The 22,722-nt window shown below is 45.7% G+C and overlaps 1 protein-coding gene across 3 annotated transcripts in view; it reads right to left on the reverse strand.

Annotated features, from left to right (window-relative positions):
- Positions 1–22,722, reverse strand: part of MYO18B (myosin XVIIIB) — a 300,946-nt gene that overhangs the window by 37,419 nt on the left and 240,805 nt on the right. For all 3 annotated transcript variants that reach the window (XM_077950288.1, XM_015149948.3, XM_077950289.1), the window contains one exon: positions 1,929–2,059. In XM_077950288.1, coding sequence (XP_077806414.1) covers positions 1,929–2,059 — 131 coding nt within the window. The remainder of the gene's footprint in view (positions 1–1,928; positions 2,060–22,722) is intronic.

Raw genomic sequence — 22,722 nt, forward strand, 5'->3', positions numbered from 1 at the left:
CAATCACAGATCACAGCTCACCACAGCCTTAAACTCCTGGGTTGAAGTCATCCTCCTACCTCAGTCTCCTGAGTAGCTGGGACTACAGGTACCACCATGTCTGGCTAATTTTTAAAAAGGAGTTTTTGTAGAGATGGAGACTCCTTATGTTTCCCAGGCTGGTCTTGAATTCCTGGTCTCAAGTGATCCTCCTGCCTCAGCCTCCCAAAGTGCTGGGATTACAGGTATAGGCCACCATGCCTGGCCAAGAACATGGAGTTTTAGAGTCCAGTGGCTCTCCGTCTTGCACTCAGCACCTTTACTGGAGAGTCTGAGGTTACAAATCCCTCAGCGGCTATGACCAGCCCAGGATTGCATTCAGGGAGGAGGTTATGCGCATTCTAAAATTAGGTGTATGGAGTACATAACTTATTTGAGCAAAATCTCCTAAAGAGAGTACTAGTAGAGCCAGAGATGTGTGTGCATGTTCATTGCACAGATTTCAGAAAATATAAATAAACTCGAAGAAGAAAAAATTGTCACCCGTAACGCCTTTCCTCAGTGTTAGAATGTTGGTGTATTTCTTCCAGTTTTTTTCCTGGACTATTCATAGTCAGCTCTAATATAGACAATATAGATGTCTGGTTCTTCCTGCTGGCTAAACCAGAGCTGATTTGTAACCCTCTCTGCTTCCCTTGCCTGTCTTGTACCCACATGCCCCAAAGGTCAGCAGCTGCCCCTGCCTCCACCCTTTAAGAGGGGTGTGAATGGCCAAGGTCTGGGTAGGAAGTTCAGCAGACCTGAGTTCTCGCTCAGTGTATGAAGCTAATTTGCTGTGTGACCTTGAACTTCTCTGCAGTCAGGGTCCTCATACGGAAACAGAGAGGGACGCATTCCAAAGACTGATATTTGACAGTTCTGGCTGCAGAAAAAAACAGCCTTCACAGAGAGGAAGACCAAGAAAAACTGGCTTTTAATGCGGCCTGTTCAGGTGTGTACAGCGGCAGCTTGCAGGCAGCAGGAGGGAACCACCTCTGGAGATTCCTTATTGGAAAGCTATGTAAGGAAAGTGTCTTCTCTGCTACCCAGACTTTGCCACAGAGGCTAGAAGGGGGGCAGGGATGTGTGGCAAGACAGGCAGCTGCGGTTCCTAGAGAAGCAATAAGCCAAGGGTACAAAGGGAGCTCCTGGGAACAGAATGCTACAGGAGTTGGACAGCCTGGACCCATGGGTCCAGCTGGGATACCCCAAACTCTTTCCAGCTGAGCGATCCACCTGTGGCCTGCAGTAGCTTGAGACTCAAGCAGAGATGGTGAGAAGTAGCCCATCTTCTGAGAAAGGCAAGAAACCCTGCCACTGAACTTGGGTGGTCTCGCTAATCACCAGCCCAACCTTGCATCTTTGAATCAGCCATATGCCCTTGTAAAACAATGTCCATTATTCTGTACAAACATAGCTTCCACTTATATAGCACTTACATGCCTGTCATGTTCATCTGTGAACTCAATTAACTCTCAACAACAGCCCTATGAAATAGGCTGTAGATTGAATATATGAAACTTCCAGTCTGTAGGTCAAAAATAGTCCCATCTTGGCAACTGCATGTGGTTCATCCTAATATTATTATGCCCATCTTACAGATGAGGGAATTAGGCCAAGATTGGACATGGAACTTGCAGAAGACCATACACTAGTCCTATTCCAGTCACATTGCCTCACCAAAGGCTTGCTGAGCCGGACTGAGAGGTTTTAGCAACAGCAAGGAGAGGTTAATACCAGCAGAGCAACATATAGTCTCTCCTCACCCGAGTAAGCCATTGATGCCTCCAGCCCCAGAACATCTTTGGGTTTCCCAGTGAATGTGGCCCCTGCCCGGCTAAAGGGCAAAGAGCTCCCCAGGATGCCGTCCACCTGCTGCGCCCAGCCCTGCCCAGCCCCCAGCAAGTTACCTCTCAGTATCACTGTCGCTGGATGCCACTTCTTCCAAGGCTGCCTGCAGGTCAGCAATCCGCCGAATGGACGTCTCCAGGTCTGTCTGGAGGGTCTGCCTCACTGTCCCAAGTTCCTCCACATACTTCTCCTGGGGACAGAGGATGCAAACACACGTTGGCCTTGGGCAAGAAATGCACCACCCATGCATGCACTGGGGAAGAGACACGCCCCAGGCTGAGCCTAGCGTTCACTGAGCACTATTAAGTGGTAGGTTCTCCACGAGAGGCTCTCTCTGTGGACAGGTTTATGGGATCCTCAACCAGGTGTTCCACGGTTCATAGAGGAGGGAATAGATACTCCAGTGCATGGCACACGAAGCTTGCTCACCTGTGCAGGGAGTGCTGCTCCCAGTGCATCTGACCCCAGGGCCATGCTCTGAATCTGCACCACCATGCGCAGCGGATACTCAGCCCATCTCGGATGGATGAGTAAATGTAAAAACCAAGAAGGGTCATGAAGTCTGGTTTAGGAAGCTGAGCCCCAGGGATAAATCTGGTGCAGGAGGTCATGGGGAGAGTATAACAAAGATGGTTTTCTTTCAAGTACGTCCCCTAGACACCCGCACCTTGCTGTCCTCACAGCAGCAAAAGCAAAGATGAAAAACCTAGCCGGGCTCCCTCCAGAACAGGCAAGCACAATGGGCATTTGTGGAGCTCTTTCTGTGGCCAGAGCTGTGCTGAGTGTTTTGCAGCCAGGATCTCACTCATGCCTCGCAGGCCCCGCAGGTGAGTCTCTATTCTTGTTCCCATTTCACAGATGAGGAACTGAGGCCTTAAGAAGTAAAGACTTCATGGCGGAGCTGGAACTCAAGCTCAGTGCCTCTGACTCCCCTCTCGGGGTTCATCTTAGTGATCAGTACTTTCTGGTACCTTTCTAATCGGATTTTATCTGGACTTTTGGGAAAATCTCTGACTTTAATTTGTAACCTACTCATTGCTACCCTTTAACATACAATGATTGTCACCTGATGGTTAGTTTGCCCCCCAGGGGACATTTGGCCATATCTGGAGACATTTCTGGCAGTCACAACTTGGAGAAATGCTGCCGGCATCTGGTGGGTAGAGGCCAGAAATGCTGTTCAACATCCTATGAGGCACAGGACAATCCCACAAAGAATTATCTGGCCTGAATGTCCACGGTGCTGAGTCTGAAACCCTGGGTGAGACCCAGAATCTAACCTCCTGGTAATTCATCTTATGGGGGATTAATCAAGAGGCAGAACACAGCTCTATGCCCAAGGATGTTTGCAGCGGTGCTACCGACGACAAGGAGAGGCTGGGATCTGCCTCATCACCCAGCAATTGGGAATGGTTAGAGAAATCACAGTGTGTCACTTTGAGGCTCTTAGGCAGACATTAACATTAGAAATAAGAATTGTGGCAGCACGGAGTGCTTCTGTGAAATAACATGAAGCAAACGGAATAGATCCAAACAGTATCATGCCCAAATCTATGCAAATAACACGGAGAATTGAGAATATTTACGGATGGGGCGAAGCGGGGTTATAGATGGGATTTTTCTTGTAAGAGGCTCTAATTATGTAAAGTTTATATTTGGACTGCTGTATAAAGGAACACACATACCAACTGAGGACAGTGGGAGGGAAGAAATTTGAGGATGTGGGGTCAAAGTACAATTCCCAGCTCCCCATGGAACTGAGTAGGTGAGTGAAAATGAATGGCTCACAGCCCCTCTCTAGCCTAGAGTCATGTTTCTCTTTTTCTCTCTTGCTCTGTTGCGCAGGCTGGAGTGCAGTGGCGCGATCTCAGCTCACTGCAACCTCCCCCCTCCCGGGTCCAAGCAATTCTCCTGCGTCAGCCTCCCAAGTAGATGGGATTACAGGCACCCACCACCACGCCTAGTTAATTTATGTTTTTTTTTTTTTTTTTTTTTTTTTGAGACGGAGTCTCGCTTTGTCGCCCAGGCTGGAGTGCAGTGGCCGGATCTCAGCTCACTGCAAGCTCCGCCTCCCGGGTTTACGCCATTCTCCTGCCTCAGCCTCCCGAGTAGCTGGGACTACAGGCGCCCACCACCTCGCCCGGCTAGTTTTTTGTATTTTTAGTAGAGACGGGGTTTCACCATATTAGCCAGGATGGTCTCGATCTCCTGACCTCGTGATCCGCCCGTCTCGGCCTCCCAAAGTGCTGGGATTACAGGCTTGAGCCACCGCGCCCGGCCTGTTTTTTTTTTTTTTAGCAGAGACGGGGTTTCACCATGTTGGCTGGGCTGGTCTTGAACTCCTGACCTCAAGTGATCCGCCCACCTTGGCCTCCCAAAGTGCTGGAATTACAGGCATAAACCACCACACCCGGCCTCATTTTTCTTTATTTTGCAGATGAGGAAATTAAAGCCAGCAAGGTCACTCAGCGAGGTCACTCAGGAAAGGCGCAGAGCTGGGATCTGAACCCTGGACTTGGTGGCTCCAAGTCCAGTGCTCTTTCTGTGGCTCTGACTGCATTCCCCAAAAGAAGTCAGCGAGGACCATTGCAGGGACACACAGCTCTGCAGATCGGCCTGCCCGTTCACATTATTGTACGTCTGTGCCTTTCCAATGTTTTCTGATTTTAAAGAGAGGGAGGCAGCAGGCAAAGACTGAGTAAGCCTAAGGGCCAGGCTGAGCTGATGAGAGGGAGAAGGGGTGGCGGGAAGGATGCCACGGTGGTGGCATGAGAAGGGGCTGCCAGTCCATCCCAGTTGATTGAAGCCACCAACTGTGAAATCCCCATCTCAGCCTTGACAAGGTGAGAGACAACCCGAGGTTCAGGCCTCCAGGTTGTCAGAGGAAATAAAGGACACTGAGGGACTGTGAAGGAGGGGGTGCTCACCCCAGGACATCAGCATGTCAGCTCATAAACGCACCTAGAAAATGGCTAGGTGCAAAATCCCAGCAGCTTCTGGGAGCATCTGCCCAGGCTCCACTCTTTTCCCTTTTTTTTTTTTTTTTTTTTTTTTGAGACGGAGTCTTGCTCTGTAGCCCACGCTGGAGGGCAATGGCACAATTTTGGCTCATTGCAAGCTCTGCCTCCCAGGTTCACGCTATTCTCCTGCCTCAGCCTCCCGAGTCGCTGGGACTACAGGCGCCTGCCACCACGCCTGGCTTTTTTTTTTTTTTTTTTTGTATTTTTAGTAGAGACAGGGTTTCACCGTGTTAGCCAGGATGGTCTTGATCTCCTGACCTCGTGATCCGCCCACCTCGGCCTCCCAAAGTGCTGGGATTACAGGCGTGAGCCACCATGCCCAGCTGGCTCCACTCTTTTCTAATGGGCCAGGACGATGGTGTCACTGGGCATTAGCCACTTTCTCCCAGATATGGCACCTGTGTCTTTGTAAGACACAGAGGCAGAAAAATCTGTATTGCTGTCTTAGATTCTATCCCACGTCCACACGTCTGGGCCATTGTGGGTTACGTGTTAAGTACAGTGAATCCCATAAGCATTGGTTCAATGAATGTCTAACCCAATGACCTGTCTGAGGTCACGCCGCTGGGAGACCACAAAGCTGAGATGTGCACCCAGGTCTTGGGTTCTTAAGTGGGAACCCTTTAGGTCACATGTGCTGAGATACGAGAAAAGGGTACAGACGCCCCTTCCTCGTTTTGCTTAGCTGAATCTTGCCCGTGTCAGTGTCATGCAGGAGCAGCAAGCTGTACAGTCCACATCCTCAGGGAGCTTCCTGGAGGGTAGAGGAGACAGACAGAAGGAGGCACTGTGTCTCAGGGATGGGTGGGCCTGGGCTGGGACTAAGGAAATGGGCAGAAGAAATAGGAGTCTAAAATGAGTCAAATCCACAATATCATAAAAGTGAAAGTAGGCTCTGGAGCCGAGCTGCCGGGGTTCAAATCGCAACTCTGCTGCTCACTGGCTGTGTGACTTCCAGCAAGTTACTTAACCTCTCTGACCTCAGTTGTCTCACTGGGGAAATGGAGCCAGTAGCAGACCCTCCCTCACAGGGCTCTTGCGAGGAGTAAATGAGCTTGACAGAGTGGAAACCTGACCAACAGTGGCATAGCTATCCTTTAATTCTCATAGGAGAAGAAGCATCAGGAAGAACAGTGTCATCCCCAGTTCACTGAGGAGATCTGCCAAAGTCACAAAGCAAACAAAAGCATCGGAATGCAGGACTCTGGCTCTGAAGATTTTTCACTATCCTGCAGAGACAAGACATGAAAAAAACAAGGGCTGCATAGAAGGTGAGTTGGCTTAGACACAGCAAGAAGAGGTGAGAACCAGAAAGCCATCATTAGTTAGGCCAGAGTATGTGGACCAAGAACAGGGTTTGGGGACCTGCCACTACCTTCCACCCTCCACCGTTGCCCCCTTGCCACCCTCTGCATCCCCTCCTCCATCTGCTAGGGAAGCATCAGACTCAGTGGGTGCACCCCGAGGAGAAAGCTTGGAGAAATTTAGTGTTGGTGTAATCAGCAATCAGCAAATCTTTCCTGCTTCAACACAAAAACCAAATGGAGTCTGCTGATTGCAGAGACCATTTCATTAGGCTAAACAAGTACAGTGCCCCAAACGGTCTTCCTGGGGCAGATAAAACAAGGCACCAGCCAGAGACCCCTCCGGAGACACGGAAGGGATGCACAGGCAGAAGGGGAAGTGAGTCAGTGCCCCTCTCATGAAACAGGAAGTGGGCAGGAGGCAACGACAGCATCTGACAATCACGCTCGCTTGGGCTTGGCTCAGGGCTGCTTCATGCAAATGGGGTTGTGTTCTGAGGTTGGGTGTAAGCTTGGTCCTCTCTGTTATTAGCTCTCTTCAGAGATTTGAAGCATGGAGAGAAATTGGAAGGTGGGGGATAATTAGGATACAAAATGATTTAGATAGTTAGATGCATAGACAGCAGAAATCCTTTAAGATATACACCACATTCCCGGGGTAATCTAAAACTACAATATAATGGTGTACACACTGTAGACACACAACATCCACACCTCCTGGTATATATTATATATTCATATATTATTCATTCATACATACATACATTTAATAAACATTTGTTGAGCACCTACGAGGTGCAGCACTGATCTAGGCGCTGGCAATACAAATAAAGTCCTCATTTCCACAGAGCTTATGTTCTTGCAGGGATCTAATCTCTGTCTGTATTACCGGTGTCTGGAACACAGGAGGCACTCGATACATGTTTGGGGATGAAATGAATGGTGCTATTGTATGACTATTAGTGGCGAATTAGGGAAGGATAGAGGTATTATACATTCTAACTAATGCATGCATAATATACATGATACATACATAATATATGGAGGATATATCTATCGTGTACACAGAGATCAGTACAATAACATGTACTATGTAGATAACATGCATACTTGCTGACCTGCCCAGCATCACTTGAGAGAACTATGATTCTTGTTAAACCCCCAGGCTACTCCCTCTGGAACATATCAAAGAGTTGCTCATGTGAGAAGCAGTTCATGTGATAATTAATGGCTGCAATTAAAGTCATCTCCTCTTGTGATGTTCAATTAGAGGCTAATATTTAAAACTGCTGTTTGTTGTTTGTTTTCTCTGTCCAGAGCATCTCAATCTTCAGAGGACCCCTCTCCTCTCTGCAAATGGACAAGACTCTCATTTGTTAATTTCTGCACCTCTAGAGGTTGCCTCTCAAACCTCCTGAGGTGTCTCCCAAGGCCCCCCAAAGTTAATTTCACCTGTTCCACACAATTTACACTATAGATCAGACTATCTCAAAACACTTTTGAAACTTGATGAAAACCTATCTTGTTGCTTTCTTCTAATTTGGTAAAGACAAGAAGAAAATGTTACGGAGCCTGGTGCTGAAAAGAATTACACACACATATGCTATTATATATATAAACATGTACATATGTGAACATGTGTGCACAATATGTACATGTGTAGATACATACCCAAATATTTCCAGCATCTGGCACATAGCTTACCTAACCAATATTAAGGATGTATTTATTAGAATCTGGTTACTGATTAGAATTAGCAATCAGCCATCCTTTCTGGCTTCAACCTGAAAATCAAATGGAGTTGAATTTTGCCTGTAATATGTACTTTATCCTATAGATCAGGGTATATCCTGAAACTTGATGAAAATAATCAAGTAGTTTCATATCCTTAAATGTTTAACAAACCTTGAACATAATAAATACGTGTTAAACTAATAAATAAGTGAATATATTTATGTATATTTCTTGCAAACACAGGCACTCTGCTAAATGTTCAAAATATCTTATCTCATTTAATCTTTATCGAAACCCCCAGAGTCAAGTACTATAGAAACACAAAAAGTGAGCTGAGATTATTGCAACAAAGTGGTAGCAATGGCTATTATCTCTGTGTGGTAAGATATCAGGCAATTTTTACATTCCTTTTAGCACTCCTCAAGATTTGCTGTAAAGAATAAGAATTATGTTTATAGTAGGCAAGTTAAAAATATATACTTTATTCCTCTCTGATGCTACAGTGAACAATCTCCTCATCCACCTGCTCCGTGCTGAGAGGTAATCTTCACCACCTTGTCATGTCCATTTTACAGATGAGCAGACTGAGGCTCAGAGAGGTTAACCCACTTGCCTAGGGACACACAACCAAGGCAAGATCTAGAGCTAAGCTCAAGTCTCCTGACTGCAGTCCATGGCTCTTTCCAGCTTTGCTTCTAATTGTTCCTGTTTCATCCGATGATGCCTATGTATTTGCAGGTGAGGGAATCTTTCCCAGAAAGAAAGGCTACGAGGAACTGCCATTGCTTCCTTCAAATCGTTCGAGGGTCACTTGCCTGGGAGAAATGAGGCTGAGGCTGGAGGGTGTGAAGTGGGGGAATAAAAGCCCTGTGGGCCGGTCAGGGTGGCTCATGCCTCTAATCCCAGCACTTTGGGAGGCCGAGGTGAGTGGATCATTTGAGGTTAGGAGTTCGAAACCAGCCTGACCAACATGGTGAAACCCCGGCTGTAATAAAAATACAAAAAATTTAGCCGAGTGTGGTGGCGCATACCTGTAGTCCCAGCTACTCAGGAGGCTGAGGCAGGAGAATTGCTTGAACCTGGGAGGCGGAGGTTGCATTGAGCTGAGATTGCACCACTGCACTCCAGCCTGAGTGACAGAGCAAGACTCCATCTCAAAATAATAATAATAATAATAATAATAATGCCCTGTGAATTGTGTTCCATCAAGAGCTCAAAGGCTACATTGGTAATAGAGTAAGCATCAGCAGGTGGTGTTAAGCTCCACTTTGGGAAAGGAAACAGTGGGAGTGGCCCTAAGAAAACGCAAATGTATGCCCAGTCTCCAGCAAGAATAAGGACGGAGGAGAAGTTGGTCATCACTCTACAGGGTTCTTTCCTCATAATTATCCTGAAGATTTGTTACATTATTCTTTTTTTTTTTTTTTTTTTTTTTTTGAGGGAATCTTGCTCTGTCACCTAGGCTGGAGTGCGGTGGCATGATCTCAGCTCACTGCAACTGCCACCTCCCAGGTTCAAGCAATTCTCCTGCCTCAGCCCCCCAAGTAGCTGGGATTACAGGCACCTGCCATTACACCTGGCTAATTTTTGTATTTTTAGTAGAGACAGGATTCCACCATGTTGGCCAGACTTGTCTCTAACTCATGACCTCAAGTGATCCACCCACCCCAGTATTATTCTATTTTTATGATGTGATAATAGACACAGAGAGACCCATCAAAGGTACCAAATTCATACAGCTAGAAAGTGACAGATTAAAGTTGGGGCCTTCGTAATTTCTAAAGGGTCAGCAAATACCCAACAATACCTCCTGTCCTTTTCTTCATACATGGCAGGCATGTCTGATCAATCACAGCAGAGACCCAAGCAATCAGGGACTAGAATCCATTCTCTCAACTCACCAAGCCAAGTGTGTCATTCCAGTGCTGTCCTGTGCTTCATCTGCCAGCATCGGTCAGAACTTTCAATTCTGCTACACTTTTTTTTTTTTTTTTTTTTTTAAGAGATGGGGGGTCTCATTCTCTCGCCCAGACTGGAGAGTGCAGTGGTGCAGTCATAGCTCACTGTAACCTTGAACTCCTGGGCTCAAGTGAGCCTCCCAACCTCAGTCTCCTGAGTATCTGGGACTACAGGCATGCACCACCATGCCCAGATATTTTATTAGTAGTAGAAGTAGTAGTAGTATTTGCAGAAACAGGGTTCTGCTATATTCCCCAGGTTGGTCTCAAACTCCTGGTGTCAAGTGTCCTCCCTCCTTGGCCTCCCAAAGCATTGGGATTACAGGCATAAGCCACTGCACTCAGCCTCTGCCACATTTTTAAATGATCCCAATCCTCCTAGAAATGGTTTTCATATCCTCAAAGAAGATATTTATATTAGTTAGTTGGTTCGCAAGTTTGTTTCTCCTTAAAGATTGGTGAGTATTCTGTGGATCCGAGTGAAGCTGAAGCTAATCACACTTCCAGGGAGACCCTAGTGAGTGGGGAGAGGGAGAGATGCAAACTGCTAACAACATCACAAATAGCAGGAACAGAACTGGCTTTGGAACAAGATGAGCCCTGAAGCAGCTACGCGAAAACCGAAGAGTTACTAATCCTTTCACACCTTCAGTTCCTCATCTGTTAAAATGGCAGTACGACATTATTCCTTGACAAAAGGTGTTACAAGGAACAAATGAAATAACGTAAAATTGTGTACACCTCATCTACCTACATCAGTAGCACGTACTTGGTCCACAGGTTCCTATTTCCTTCTTTCTCAGTAAAGACACGGAAAATACGAGGGCTGCTGGTGTTTAGTGAGGATGACTTCATTTTTCAGAAAATGACGTCTAAGAATCTATCACTTGTTTTGTTGTAGCTGGAAGGATTTTACAGAATGCTTTGGGAAAACAGAAACCACTCTAGGTCATTCAGCCAAGGGAATTTAATACAGAAAATGTGTGACCCAGGTGATGGAAAAATTGAGAAGCCAGGAGAAATTAGCAACAGCAGGAAGGCACTGCCAACCTAGGGCTGGACAAAAAAGCCAAGGAGTTGGGCCATCCATTGGGAAGCGAGACCTCAATAGTGCTGCCCGGAGGAAATAGGCTTCATGGAGGAAGGAGGAGAGTCCTTGATAAAATCTGGATTAAAAGGAGGTACTGCTGCTTCCATGGATGCCTCAAGGCAGTGTCAAAGAAAGATATCCTGTCTTCTCCCTTCCTTTTGACCTTCAGTTGTCCGTCACTGCCTTTCATTGGCAGAACCTACCAGAAGTCAAGGAAACCAGGAAATGTCATTTTCTGTAATTCCACAGCAGAGCAGAGAAGGGGTAGGAGTAGATCTGAAAGTGAATGGGCAATGGCTGGTTCAGAGCTCTAAAGCATCCAGGATCACTCCAGGCTTCATTATTTAAGATAGACAACAGTGTTTTCAGTCCGTACAAATTCATCAGACTGTTCACTTATGTGATTTGCACACTTTTCCATGTCCATATTTTGAGGAAAAAGTTATAAGACATCCAGAATTACGATTTTTTTTTTTTTTTTTAAATTTTAGAGACAGAGTTTCGCCCTGTCACTCAAGCTAGAGTGCAGTGGTGTGATCATAGCTCACTGCAGCCTCGAACTCCTGGGCTCTGATGATCCTCCTGCCTCAGCCTACTCAGTAGCTAGGACACAGGTGCACATCACCACATCCACTTAAGTTTTTTTTTTTGGTGTGTGTGTGTGTGTGCTTTGTTTTTTGTTTTTTGAGATGGGGTCTCACTATGTTGCCCTGGCTGAACTTGAACTCTGGCCCTCAAGTGATCCTCCCATCTCTGCCTCCCACTGTTGGGATTAGAGGTGTGAACCATTGTGCTCAGCCACCAGAATTATTATTTTCAAGGGCTACAGAATCAAGTGCAGGATTACAGATCCCTATTCTGTACTAGTTACATATTGCTGTATACTAAGTTACCCAAACACTTAGAGTTTTGAAATATCCAATATCATGTATTATCTCTCATGGTTTCTGTGGGTTGAGAATTCAGGAGTGGCTTCTCTGGGTGGTTCTGGTTCAAGGTACTTGGCAGCATGAATAAAGGCCTCCCAAAGATGTCCATGATCTAATCCGGCAACATGTAAATATGTTCCCTTATATGGCAAAAGGCATCTTGCAGATATGATTTTGTTAAGGATCTTGAGGTAGAGGGAGATTATCCTGGATTCTCCAGGTAGGCCCTAATATAATCAATCATAAGGGTCTTTGAAGATGGAGGCAAGGGGATCGGTGGGGCAGAGAGCAGCAATGTGGAGATGGAAGCAGGGATTGGAGTGGTGCACCCAGGAGCCAATAAATGCTGGCAGACTCTAGACGCTATAAGAGGCTGGAACAGATTATCCCCTGGGGACTCCAGAAGGCACCAATCCTGATGATACCTTAATTTTTAATGCCTTTGGACTCATCTTGGACATCTGATCTCTAGAACTCTAAAAGAATAAATCTGTGTTGTTTTAAGATACTGTATTAGCTTTTACACTGTTGGTGGGATTGTAAATTAGTTCAACCATTATGGAAAACAGTATGGCGATTCTTCAAGGATCTAGAACTAGATGTACCATATGACCCAGCCATCCCATTACTGGGTATATACCCAAAGGATTATAAATCATGCTGCTATAAAGACACATGCACACGTATGTTTATTGCGGCACTATTCACAATAGCAAAGACTTGGAATCAACCCAAATGTCCATCAGTGACAGACTGGATTAAGAAAATGTGGCACATATACACCATGGAATACTATGCAGCCATAAAAAAGGATGCGTTTGTGTCCTTTGTAGGGACATGGATGCAGCTGGAAACCATCATTCTTAGCAAACTATCACAAGAACACAAAACCAAACACCGCATGTTCTCACTCATAGGTGGGAACTGAACAATGAGATCACTTGGACTCGGGAAGGGGAACATCACACACCGGGGCCTATCATGGGGAGCGGGGATGGGGGAGGGATTGCATTGGGAGTTATACCTGATGTAAATGACGAGTTGATGGGTGCTGACGAGTTGATGGGGCAGCACACCAACATGGCACAAGTATACATATGTAACAAACCTGCACGTTATGCACATGTACCCTAGAACTCAAAGTATAATAAAAAAAAAAAAAAAAAAGATACTGTGTTAGTGGCTGCTTGTTGCAGCAGCGATAGGGAATAAAGATAGGATCTATCGAAATGCCAGCCAGGGCTTTGGTTGTCTGCAGGCTTGACTGCAGCTGGAGGGTGCCCTTCCAAGCAGGCTCACTGATGTGGCTACTGGCTGGAGGCCTCACTTCCTCACTAGCTGTTGGCAGGAAGGCTCAGTTCTCTGCCTCATAGATCTCCCACTGATGTGGTTTGGATTTGTGTCCCTGCTCAAATCTCATGTTGAATTGTAATCCCCAGTGTTGGAGGAGGGGCTGGCCTGGTGGGAGGTGACTGGATCATGGGGGTGGATTTTCCCCTTGCTGCTCTCATGATAGCGAATGAGTTCTCACAAGATCTGGTTGTTTAAAAGTGTGTAGCACCTCTCCCTTCTCTCTCTTCCTCCTGCTCAAGCCATGTAGGGCCTGCCTGCTTCCCCTTCGACTTCTGCCATGATTGTGTTTCCTGAGGCCTCCTTAGCCATGCTTCCTGTATAGCCTCAGAACTATGAGCCAATTCAACCTCTTTTCTTTATAAATTATCCAGTTTCAGGTAGTTCATTATAGCAATGCAAGAACGGACTAATACACCCGCTGAGCTGCTTCAGTGTCCTCATAACACAGTAGATGGTTTTCCCATAGCAAGTGATCCAAGAGGGAACAAGGCAGAAGCCAAATGTCATTTATTATATAGTTTTATTATCATTCTTTAGACACAAGGTCTCACTCTGTTGCCCAGGCTGGAGTGCTGTGGCACCATGATGGCTCACTGCAACCACAAACTCCTGATCCCACATGAGCCTCCTGCCTCAGCCTCCTGAATACCTGGGACTACAGGTATGCACCATCACACCAGGCTTTTTTTTTTTTCAATTTTTTTTGTAGAGATGGGGTCTCATAGTGTTGTCCAAACTGGTCTTGACTTCCTGGCCTCAAGTGATCCTCCTGCCACCAAATGTCTTTTATAGCCTAGTCTCAGAAGGGGTGACCTATTACCATTGATGTAATCAGTATGTCACACAGACCAACTCTGATGCAGTATGGGAGGTGACAACACCGGGGTGTGAATGCCAGAGACGCAGATCACTGAGAACCATCTTGGGAGGCTGGCTGTCACAGTAACATCAAAAGATCTTCACATGTGTCCCATCTCAACTGACTCCCATACCTACGAAGGAAGAACTTCTCATCTCGAGAAACACATCTGTTTATGAGTTGAATCACGTCCCCGGAAAAGACAGGTTGAAGTCTTAATCCCCAACTTCAGAATGTAACTGTACTTAGAGATGAGGTCTCCGCAGAGGTAATCAAGTCAAAACGAAGTCATCTGGATGGGTCCTAATCCAATATGACCAGTGTCCTTCTAAGGACGGGAAACTTGGACACAGAGATACACTTAGAGGGAAGAGAATGGGAGGACACAGGGAGAATGTCACATAAAGATTGACGATTAGAGCGATGTATCTAGAAGCCAAGGAACATCAATATTTTCCAGTTAACCACCAGCAGCTAGGAGACAGGCATGGAACAGTTTCTTTCCTAGAGCCTTTGGAGAGAGGATGGCCCTGCTGACACCTTGGTTTTTGGACTTCCAGCCTCCAGAACTGCAGGACAATACCTTTCTGCTGTCTTAAGCCATGCAGTCGGTGGCACTTTGTTATAGCTGCCCTAAAAACTAATACAGCACCACGTGCTCTTTTCTTTCTCTTTTAAACACCATTGCTTTGCTTTTCTGTTTCTAATAGCATTCACTATAGAGAATGCAGAACATTTAAAAAGTGACAAAAGAAAACTTTGAAAATCATCCTTAAGTCTGTTATTTGGGGACAATCGCTTTTCATGAATATGTTGGTGTATTTCCATCCAGTGTTCATTTCTGCATATGTGTATAGATACATCTATTTGACTCACGCTCAGGTAAAACACCTGCATATTAAAGGCAGAATGGAGTTGACTCTGCAGCCAAGTAGGGGACTCTGTGGAACTGTACACCATCCAGCCTTCCCTGCCAGGATTCTCCCTTATCTTGAGGCAGAAGGGCTCGCTGCTCCAGGCACCTGCTTCTGGTCTTTCCTTTCTTTTCTTATTTTTCAACCCCATGGTTTTAAAATGCCCTCAGCTGTTGCCTGAGGGTCTTTATAGCTTTCTGGAAAGTTAACATTTAGGCAACTTGAGCTGTTTAAAATGTACATGATGAAGAGTTTGCCTGCAGAACGTCTAAGTCGGCTGCACTGCTGTGTGCATTCGCACATCCCATGAGCATCTGTGGACACACATGCCAGACACCAGGGGCCAAAACGGAGGCTTAGAGCAGGAAGCCAGCTGGTAAAGACTGCACAGTCATGGGGCTGCAGAGAAAAAACCAGAACCTGGGTGTTTCCTACCCCTGTCCTCTCTCTCTTTAACAAGTGCACCTCTCTCTCCATTTCATCCACTTTAGATGGATCATTTCTGCCTGGAAATCATTACAGCTACTTGAGTAACCAGAGTGCCAAGGACTGGAGCTTCAGTGGTGAGGAAGGGGTTTTGTACTTGATTCGTGGAGTCCCTGATGTGTGGGGAGGAGTGGACAGCACAAACTCCTCAAGACCCTATCACACAGGGATGGAGAATGTGGCTAAAGCTCTCTTGGGGCATTGGGATGGAGAAGGGGAAGAGAAAGGGAGGGGGGATCAGGCTTCGAGGCACATAACTCTCTCTTGGGTTTTTCAGTCGCAAGGTTTGCAAATAAAAAATTTAAAAAGAAATCTCAGGCCGGGCGCGGTGGCTCAAGCCTGTAATCCCAGCACTTTGGGAGGCCGAGACGGGCGGATCACGAGGTCAGGAGATCGAGACCATCCTGGCTAACACGGTGAAACCCCGTCTCTACTAAAAATACAAAAAAAAAAAAAAAAAACTAGCCGGGCGAGGTGGCGGGCGCCTGTAGTCCCAGCTACTCCGGAGGCTGAGGCAGGAGAATGGCGTAAACCCGGGAGGCGGAGCTTGCAGTGAGCTGAGATCCGGCCACTGCACTCCAGCCCGGGCTACAGAGCAAGACTCCGTCTCAAAAAAAAAAATAAATAAAAAAAAAATAAAATAAAATAAAAAAAAAAAATAAAAAGAAATCTCTCTAAAGTTCCTTAAAGCTCTTGCTATTCAGAGCTCCTAGCTTTGCCAGCCCTAAAAATCCTCTCCAGCCTGTGACTTCTGATGCAGCATTCTCAGAAAGGGGCAAAGAAGAGCCATCATGGGACCCCAACAACCTTCTCAAAGTTGATACCAACTGAGCAGGGGATTCATAAAACCCCCAGATGCAAACAGACATCCTGACCTGGAGTAAACTCCAAACACCCCAATCCCAACTTCCCAGAGTCACCCACCCAACTGCTCTCTGAATAAAGAAAAAAGGCATTTCATTTTTCTGCTCAAACACAAATATGACATATCTGTGCCACCCAATTTTCCTGACAGGGGAATAATTATATCAACATAATTAAGTCTCGACTGCAAAAATTATCTGCACTGCATATACTGACACTACACTTCCCACATCATACTGCCATTGTTCCAGCTGGTAATTACTAAGCCACCTTTGACATGTCTTATTTCAATTTAAATGGAAATGCAGCTCATATTTCTTCTCAGCCCACTAGCCCATGTGATTGCAGAAATAGGGAAAATGGACTTTGCAACTTCTCAAGTGGCCACTGGATTTTGTCTCCAAAGAAGTTTAGTGTGGGAACAATTTATAGCTTACCCTGGATCCCTTCTCTAGGCTTCAGGTGTCTCATCAATGCAATCTCTTGCATCTTTCCTCTGCTCTCCGTTCTTTTTATGAATTCAGTCTTCATCGTAATTTCCTAAGGATTCATATAGTTCTCTTTTTTTTGAGACAAAGTCTTGCTCTGTTGCTCAGGCTGGAGTGCAGTGACGCAATCTCAGCTCAATGCAACCTCTGCCACCTGGATTCAAGCAATCCTCAGCCTCCCAAGTAGATGGGACTACAGGCGTGCACCACCACACCCTGCTAATTTTTGTATTTTCAGTACAGACAAGGTTTCGCCATGTTGGCAGGGCTGGTCTCGAACTCCTGACCTCAGGTAATCCACCTGCCTTGGCCTCCCAAAGTGCTGGGATTACAAGCATGAGCCACCATGCCTGGCCAGGATTCACACGGTTTTAAACTGATGTTCCTCTCATCAGTCTAGCCCACTCTCCAATTGTATTCCACAAAGCCTCCAAGGAGGAATCTCTTTACCCTGATAATGTCACTCCTCTGCTGAAAAGTCTTCAGTGTCTCCTCAGTTCCCACAGTCCCAACTGTGTTGTTTAGCATATCAGGTCCTTCACAGTCTCTGTCCCAATTCCCCCTTTCTTTTTGCTGCCCACACCTTGCACCCCACATCAGTAATTCCCAGAGTTTTCCCGAGCTCCCAAACATGCCATGTTCTTTGATGCCTCTGTGCCTTTGAATCTACCATTCCTCCATCTGGAATGTTCTCCTCTGCCTTCTCCCTTCTCTGACAAGCGAACTTCTACTCATCCATCAAGACCCCACTCCATAATCACCTCCTGTATGATGTGCTCTCTGGTTCCCTCTGAGAGAATTAGTTTCTTTCCCTTCTATGCTCCCAGCATTTGTACAAGCCACTAGGATAGACAGATATCCCATCAGATTGTAATTATTTGCTAATGTCTAATTCCCTACTATACTGATCTCCTTATGATAAGGTTGTACTCAGCCCTTATATCCCAAATACCTCATGCAGTCCTCGGAACTTAGAAGTCACCACATAAATACTTCAACTTTAAACTCTTCCTGCCCTAAATTCATAACTTGGGCAGTATGCAGCAGATCTTATCAACATGGGCCTTCAATTCACACAGACATAAGCTTGCAACCCAGCTCCACCGTGTGCAGTGTGACCCCAAGCAAGTCTTGCCACGCACTTGACCCTCAGTTTTCTCATCTGCAAAGTGGGAATAATAATAGCATTGCTGTGCTATAGGACTAGCTGAAGAGTCACTGGTGAGAGGAAGTGTTTGACACATTGCATAGACTATAAGAAGTGCTTAATAAACATCAGTTCACTTTCTTATCCTTACAACTATTGAGTGACAGCTTGTGCAATATGCCAACCTGGGAGGTCTCCTCTGTTTTGATGCTTTCTCACCCTCACCCCATCCTCCCTGTGCCCCCAATTCTCTCTACCCAGGCATCTGCCGTATACTCTACTAGCCAAACTATTTTAATGCCCCTGCCTGGGCCTCAAAGTCCTTCCTGTCTCCTCTCCACAAAAACATGCTCGTCGTATGTCCCACTTCCTCACCGTCAGGTCATAAGTCACATTGACCATGCCCAGGAATGAGATACGACCACTACTGCCAATGTGACAACCCCCTGGGGGACATTAGGCTTTAACCTGGTGTAGCATCCATGTATGTTCACAGCAGTCCCAGAAGAGACTCTACTTGGGTTGCAGACACAGCAATACAAATACAAATACAAATACAAATACAAATACAAATACAAATACAAATACAAATACAGGAGTTGGAAAATCGGATCACCCCTTGAATAAAGCCATCCAGGCCACCGGTGATTAAAATGACTGTATGCCAACAGCTATGCAGATAGGCAAAGCCAGGGAGAAACAGCACAGATGTGAGAATGAGAACCACACCCAATGCAAGACATAAGAAATGGATCCCACATCTGTTCAGATTCCCCAGGCACCAGTGAGTACATCCTGGAGTCAGCCCCTCAACTCTACAATAGATGTCACTTCCTTACCTATATTCAATACAGAGCATCATGCAGCCCAAGTTACATTCAGGTGCTTTGTAAACTGTAAAGAGCTGAATGCATAGGAGATAATTATCTATCATACTGTTTCTTCATTCTTCAGAGAACCACTTCTCTTTTCAGGCATATCCCGTCACCTCGCAACAATGAAACCCCAATCAGCATTTTCCACAAGCCAAAGAAACATCTTAAATGAGCTCGAGTAAGAAGGGGGAAACAATCCCTCTCAGGCAAATCAAGCCTCATCAATAGTCATGTATTATTAGATATGTTCTTCCAAGAATTGATCAAGGAGGAATGGAATGGAGATATTGGTGTTGGTGATCAATGCCAGATCCTAGCTTTCCCCAGGCTTGGATCAGAGTCAATGCTATCTCCCTCAGAAATGGGGTGAAGGCAAAAGCTACCATCAGAGAAAACGGAGCATGCAACATAAACAGCAAAAGACGCCAATAAACAGAGTGCGGCCAGGCATGTTAATGACTAAAATTAAGACAATGATTTCTGGACTTGATTGGTTTCCATCTGCTGAGGCACAAGGATATTACAGAGTTGTAAACATCAAGTCCTCATCTCAAAGTAGTGGAAAGTTCCACCTATTGATTGCATAATGGACTTTTTTGGTAGTTACAGCTCTTATTTATTCATGGCCATTTTTAGTGGAATTGGTTGAAATATCCACTAACTCTAAATTAAGCACACGAAGTGGCCTCAAGAGAGAGGTTCTGGGTGGATTTTTATTTCTGACCAAAAGACACTGAGCAGTGTCTTGAGAAAGGAGGGTTTCTCAACCTCAGCATTAGGGATATTTGGGAGCAGATAATTCTTTGTAGGTGTTTAGACAGGGCTATGCTGTACATTTCAGAATGCTTAGCACCATCTCTGGCCTCTACCCACTAGATATCAGCAGCACCTCCCACCCAAGTTGTGCCAGCCAAAAATATCTCCAGATATTTCCTAATGTTCCCTGGGGGGACAAAATCACCCCCAGCTGAGGGTCAAGCTACAGGCATAAGGGTAAGCAGTAGACTTTATTTTTGAAAGACATGGACTCTGGAGTCAGACAGATGTGAACTTGAATCCAGGACAAACCACTGTTTGCTGTGTGACCTCATCTTAAAAATGTAAACCTCCCCTTTCATAACTTTGGGGGGTCCAGCATAAAGAGAAACTATGATATAGTACCAGCTGTTCCAAGTGAGGTCTCTGGGCCAGGAACATCAGTACCACCTGGTTGCTGGTTGGAAATGCCAAATCTCAGGCCCCGCCTCCGACCTGCTGAGTCGGAATCTGCACCTTAACAATACCCCCGGGTGATCTGTGTACAGGTGATATTGGAGAAATGCAGACATTGTGCTTAAGAGCATATGTTTTGGAGTGATCCCATATGTTGGTGTCAATCTTTCCTAGCTATCTGGCCTTGGGCAAATCACTTCAACTCTTGTAAGCCTCTTTCGTTAAATGTGTAAAATAGATAAAAATATTTCCTTGCTCATAAGGTTGAAAGTGCAGATTTAATTAGATGGTGCATCGAAAGCACTTTGCACAGTGCCTGTCACATAGTAGACATGTAGTAAATGTTCATCCCCAGGCTGACCTCTGCCCCCCTTTCAGATGCCTCTCAGACTATGATATTAGGATGCCGGGGCTCACCGCGGCGGAACATAAAGACGTTGAAGCTACCTCCATACACTTTTGCGATCTTCCTTTTGATGGAGTCTGAAATTATATCAGCCACTTGGCCACTCATGGTCCATTTATTCATTTATTGACTCAGCAGGAAAGAGAAACAACTGCTAAGTGGTGTGCTCTCTTTCTTTTACCTCCCCATCTCAAGGTTATGGCCTGGTTGTGCACGCCTCTTGGATGAACAGCCTCATCAAATTCGCTTCGCAGCTGGGGCCCATTGACTCTTGCCAGGCCCATCAATTCTGCCCTCCCAGGCACTCAGGATCATCTTTTGTTTCTGATCCAGGGGTTTGACCCGCAAGGTCTTCCAGCACTTTGGAAGTCAGGCATTGATTCCAATGGTCTCCCCCATTTTTCTCCAACTCTGGGACACGGCTCTTTGACTCTCTCTCCCAGTGCCAGGGATCACTTTGGTCACAGCCTCCGAAGTCTCCTTCTTCCCCACCCCCGATTCCCTCTCTGGAGGCCAGACACTGCCCTGGGACAGAGAGTGGACTGAACCAATCAAAACTGTGCTTAAAATGGCTCCACATTTGAATGGGACTCTTTGGAACCACAGGAGAGGTCTATGAGTTTCCTGCGCACATCCAAGTGCTTGGTGGGACAATTTCAGTTTTATGTTCCAAAACAGGGGCAGCAATTTACAACCCTTAGGTCAAATCTGGCCTCCTGCCTGTTTTTGTAAATCAAGTTTTATTGGAGCACAACGATGCATTTATGCATTATCTGTGGCTTCTTTCATGCTATAATGACAGACTTCGGAGGTTGAGACAGAGACTCTATGGTTTGCAAAACTGAAAATATTTACTACCTGGTCCTTTGCAGAAAAAGTTGACTAGCCACCCCTGTTCTAAAATCCTAAAGTTCTAAAATTGTATAGCATTAGGAGCTAACAATTCTAAGAATGTATAGATTTCAATAGTCCATATTTCTATTAGGTTGAGCCAGTTACAATCAGCTATGTTGAACCAATTTTGACCTATACGAATGGCAAATTCATATGGTTCAATTTAATAAGATTTTAATATTATGCGTGTCGAACGATTCAAGATTCTATTAATCCTAGGATTTTCTGGCTTGAAGGCTCTAAGGTCTTACATATCAAAGTTCTAGGATGCTATCATTCCAAATGCTGAGACTCAGGGGGTCTAATTGTTGAGTAGCCATATTGATAATTAAGAGATGCTGTTGTATTAGAGGAAGAAAAGGTGTGAACATTAATTAGCAGACATAAAAGAGTTTAGTGAGTAAATTAATGTTTCAAAAAATGCAAGTGGACGGAACCTTGTGGAAAATATGGATGAAATACAGATGGGAGATGGTGACGTTTGCCTCCTCACTGTCCTAAGACTACGATGACCTAAGACACAAGTGAGATTTGACCCAAAAGAGCTGTGGGACCAAGTGAGGCTCAGTTGAGTATGCATTACTCTTTGTTGCCCCAGAAACAGGTCCCCCTGCTTGTGACAATGATATGATGATGAGAAAAGTCACATGTGAGTTCAAAAGGGATCGCAAAGGAAGTGGCACGTGGTATAGCCACCTCCACCCTAGGGAGAAGTCTGGGAGGCAATTGCAAATAAGATGGGAATACAGAGAAAGCATTTATATTATGCACACAAGGATTATGCCTGTTTGAGATCACGCCTGCTGTCCAATATGGTAGCCACTAGCCACGCATAGCTATTGACCACCTGATGTGTGGCCAGTGTGACTGAGGATCTGAATTTTAAATTTTATTCCACTTCAATTAAATTTAAATATCCCTATGAGGCTGGTGGCTACCATGTTCGACAACACCATCCTAGGGTATTCATATATGTTATAGAGAGATAGAAAATAATCTAAATATCAGCCGGGCGCGGTGGCTCACGCTTGTAATCCCAGCACTTTGGGAGGCCGAGGCAGGTGGATCACCTGAGGTCGGGAGTTCAAGACCAGCCTGACCAACATGGAGAAACCCCGTCTCTACTAAAAATACAAAATTAGCCGGGGTGGTGGCACATGCCTGTAATCCCAGCTACTCGGGAGGCTGAGGCAGGAGAATCGCTTGAACCTGGGAGGCGGAGGTTGCGGTGAGCCGAGATCACGCCATTGCACTCCAGCCTGGGCAAAAAGAGCGAAACTCTGTCTCAAAAAAAAAATAATAATAATCTAAATATCAGAG

This window comes from Macaca mulatta, chromosome 10 (genome assembly GCF_049350105.2).
Source record: "Macaca mulatta isolate MMU2019108-1 chromosome 10, T2T-MMU8v2.0, whole genome shotgun sequence".
NCBI lineage: Eukaryota > Metazoa > Chordata > Mammalia > Primates > Cercopithecidae > Macaca > Macaca mulatta.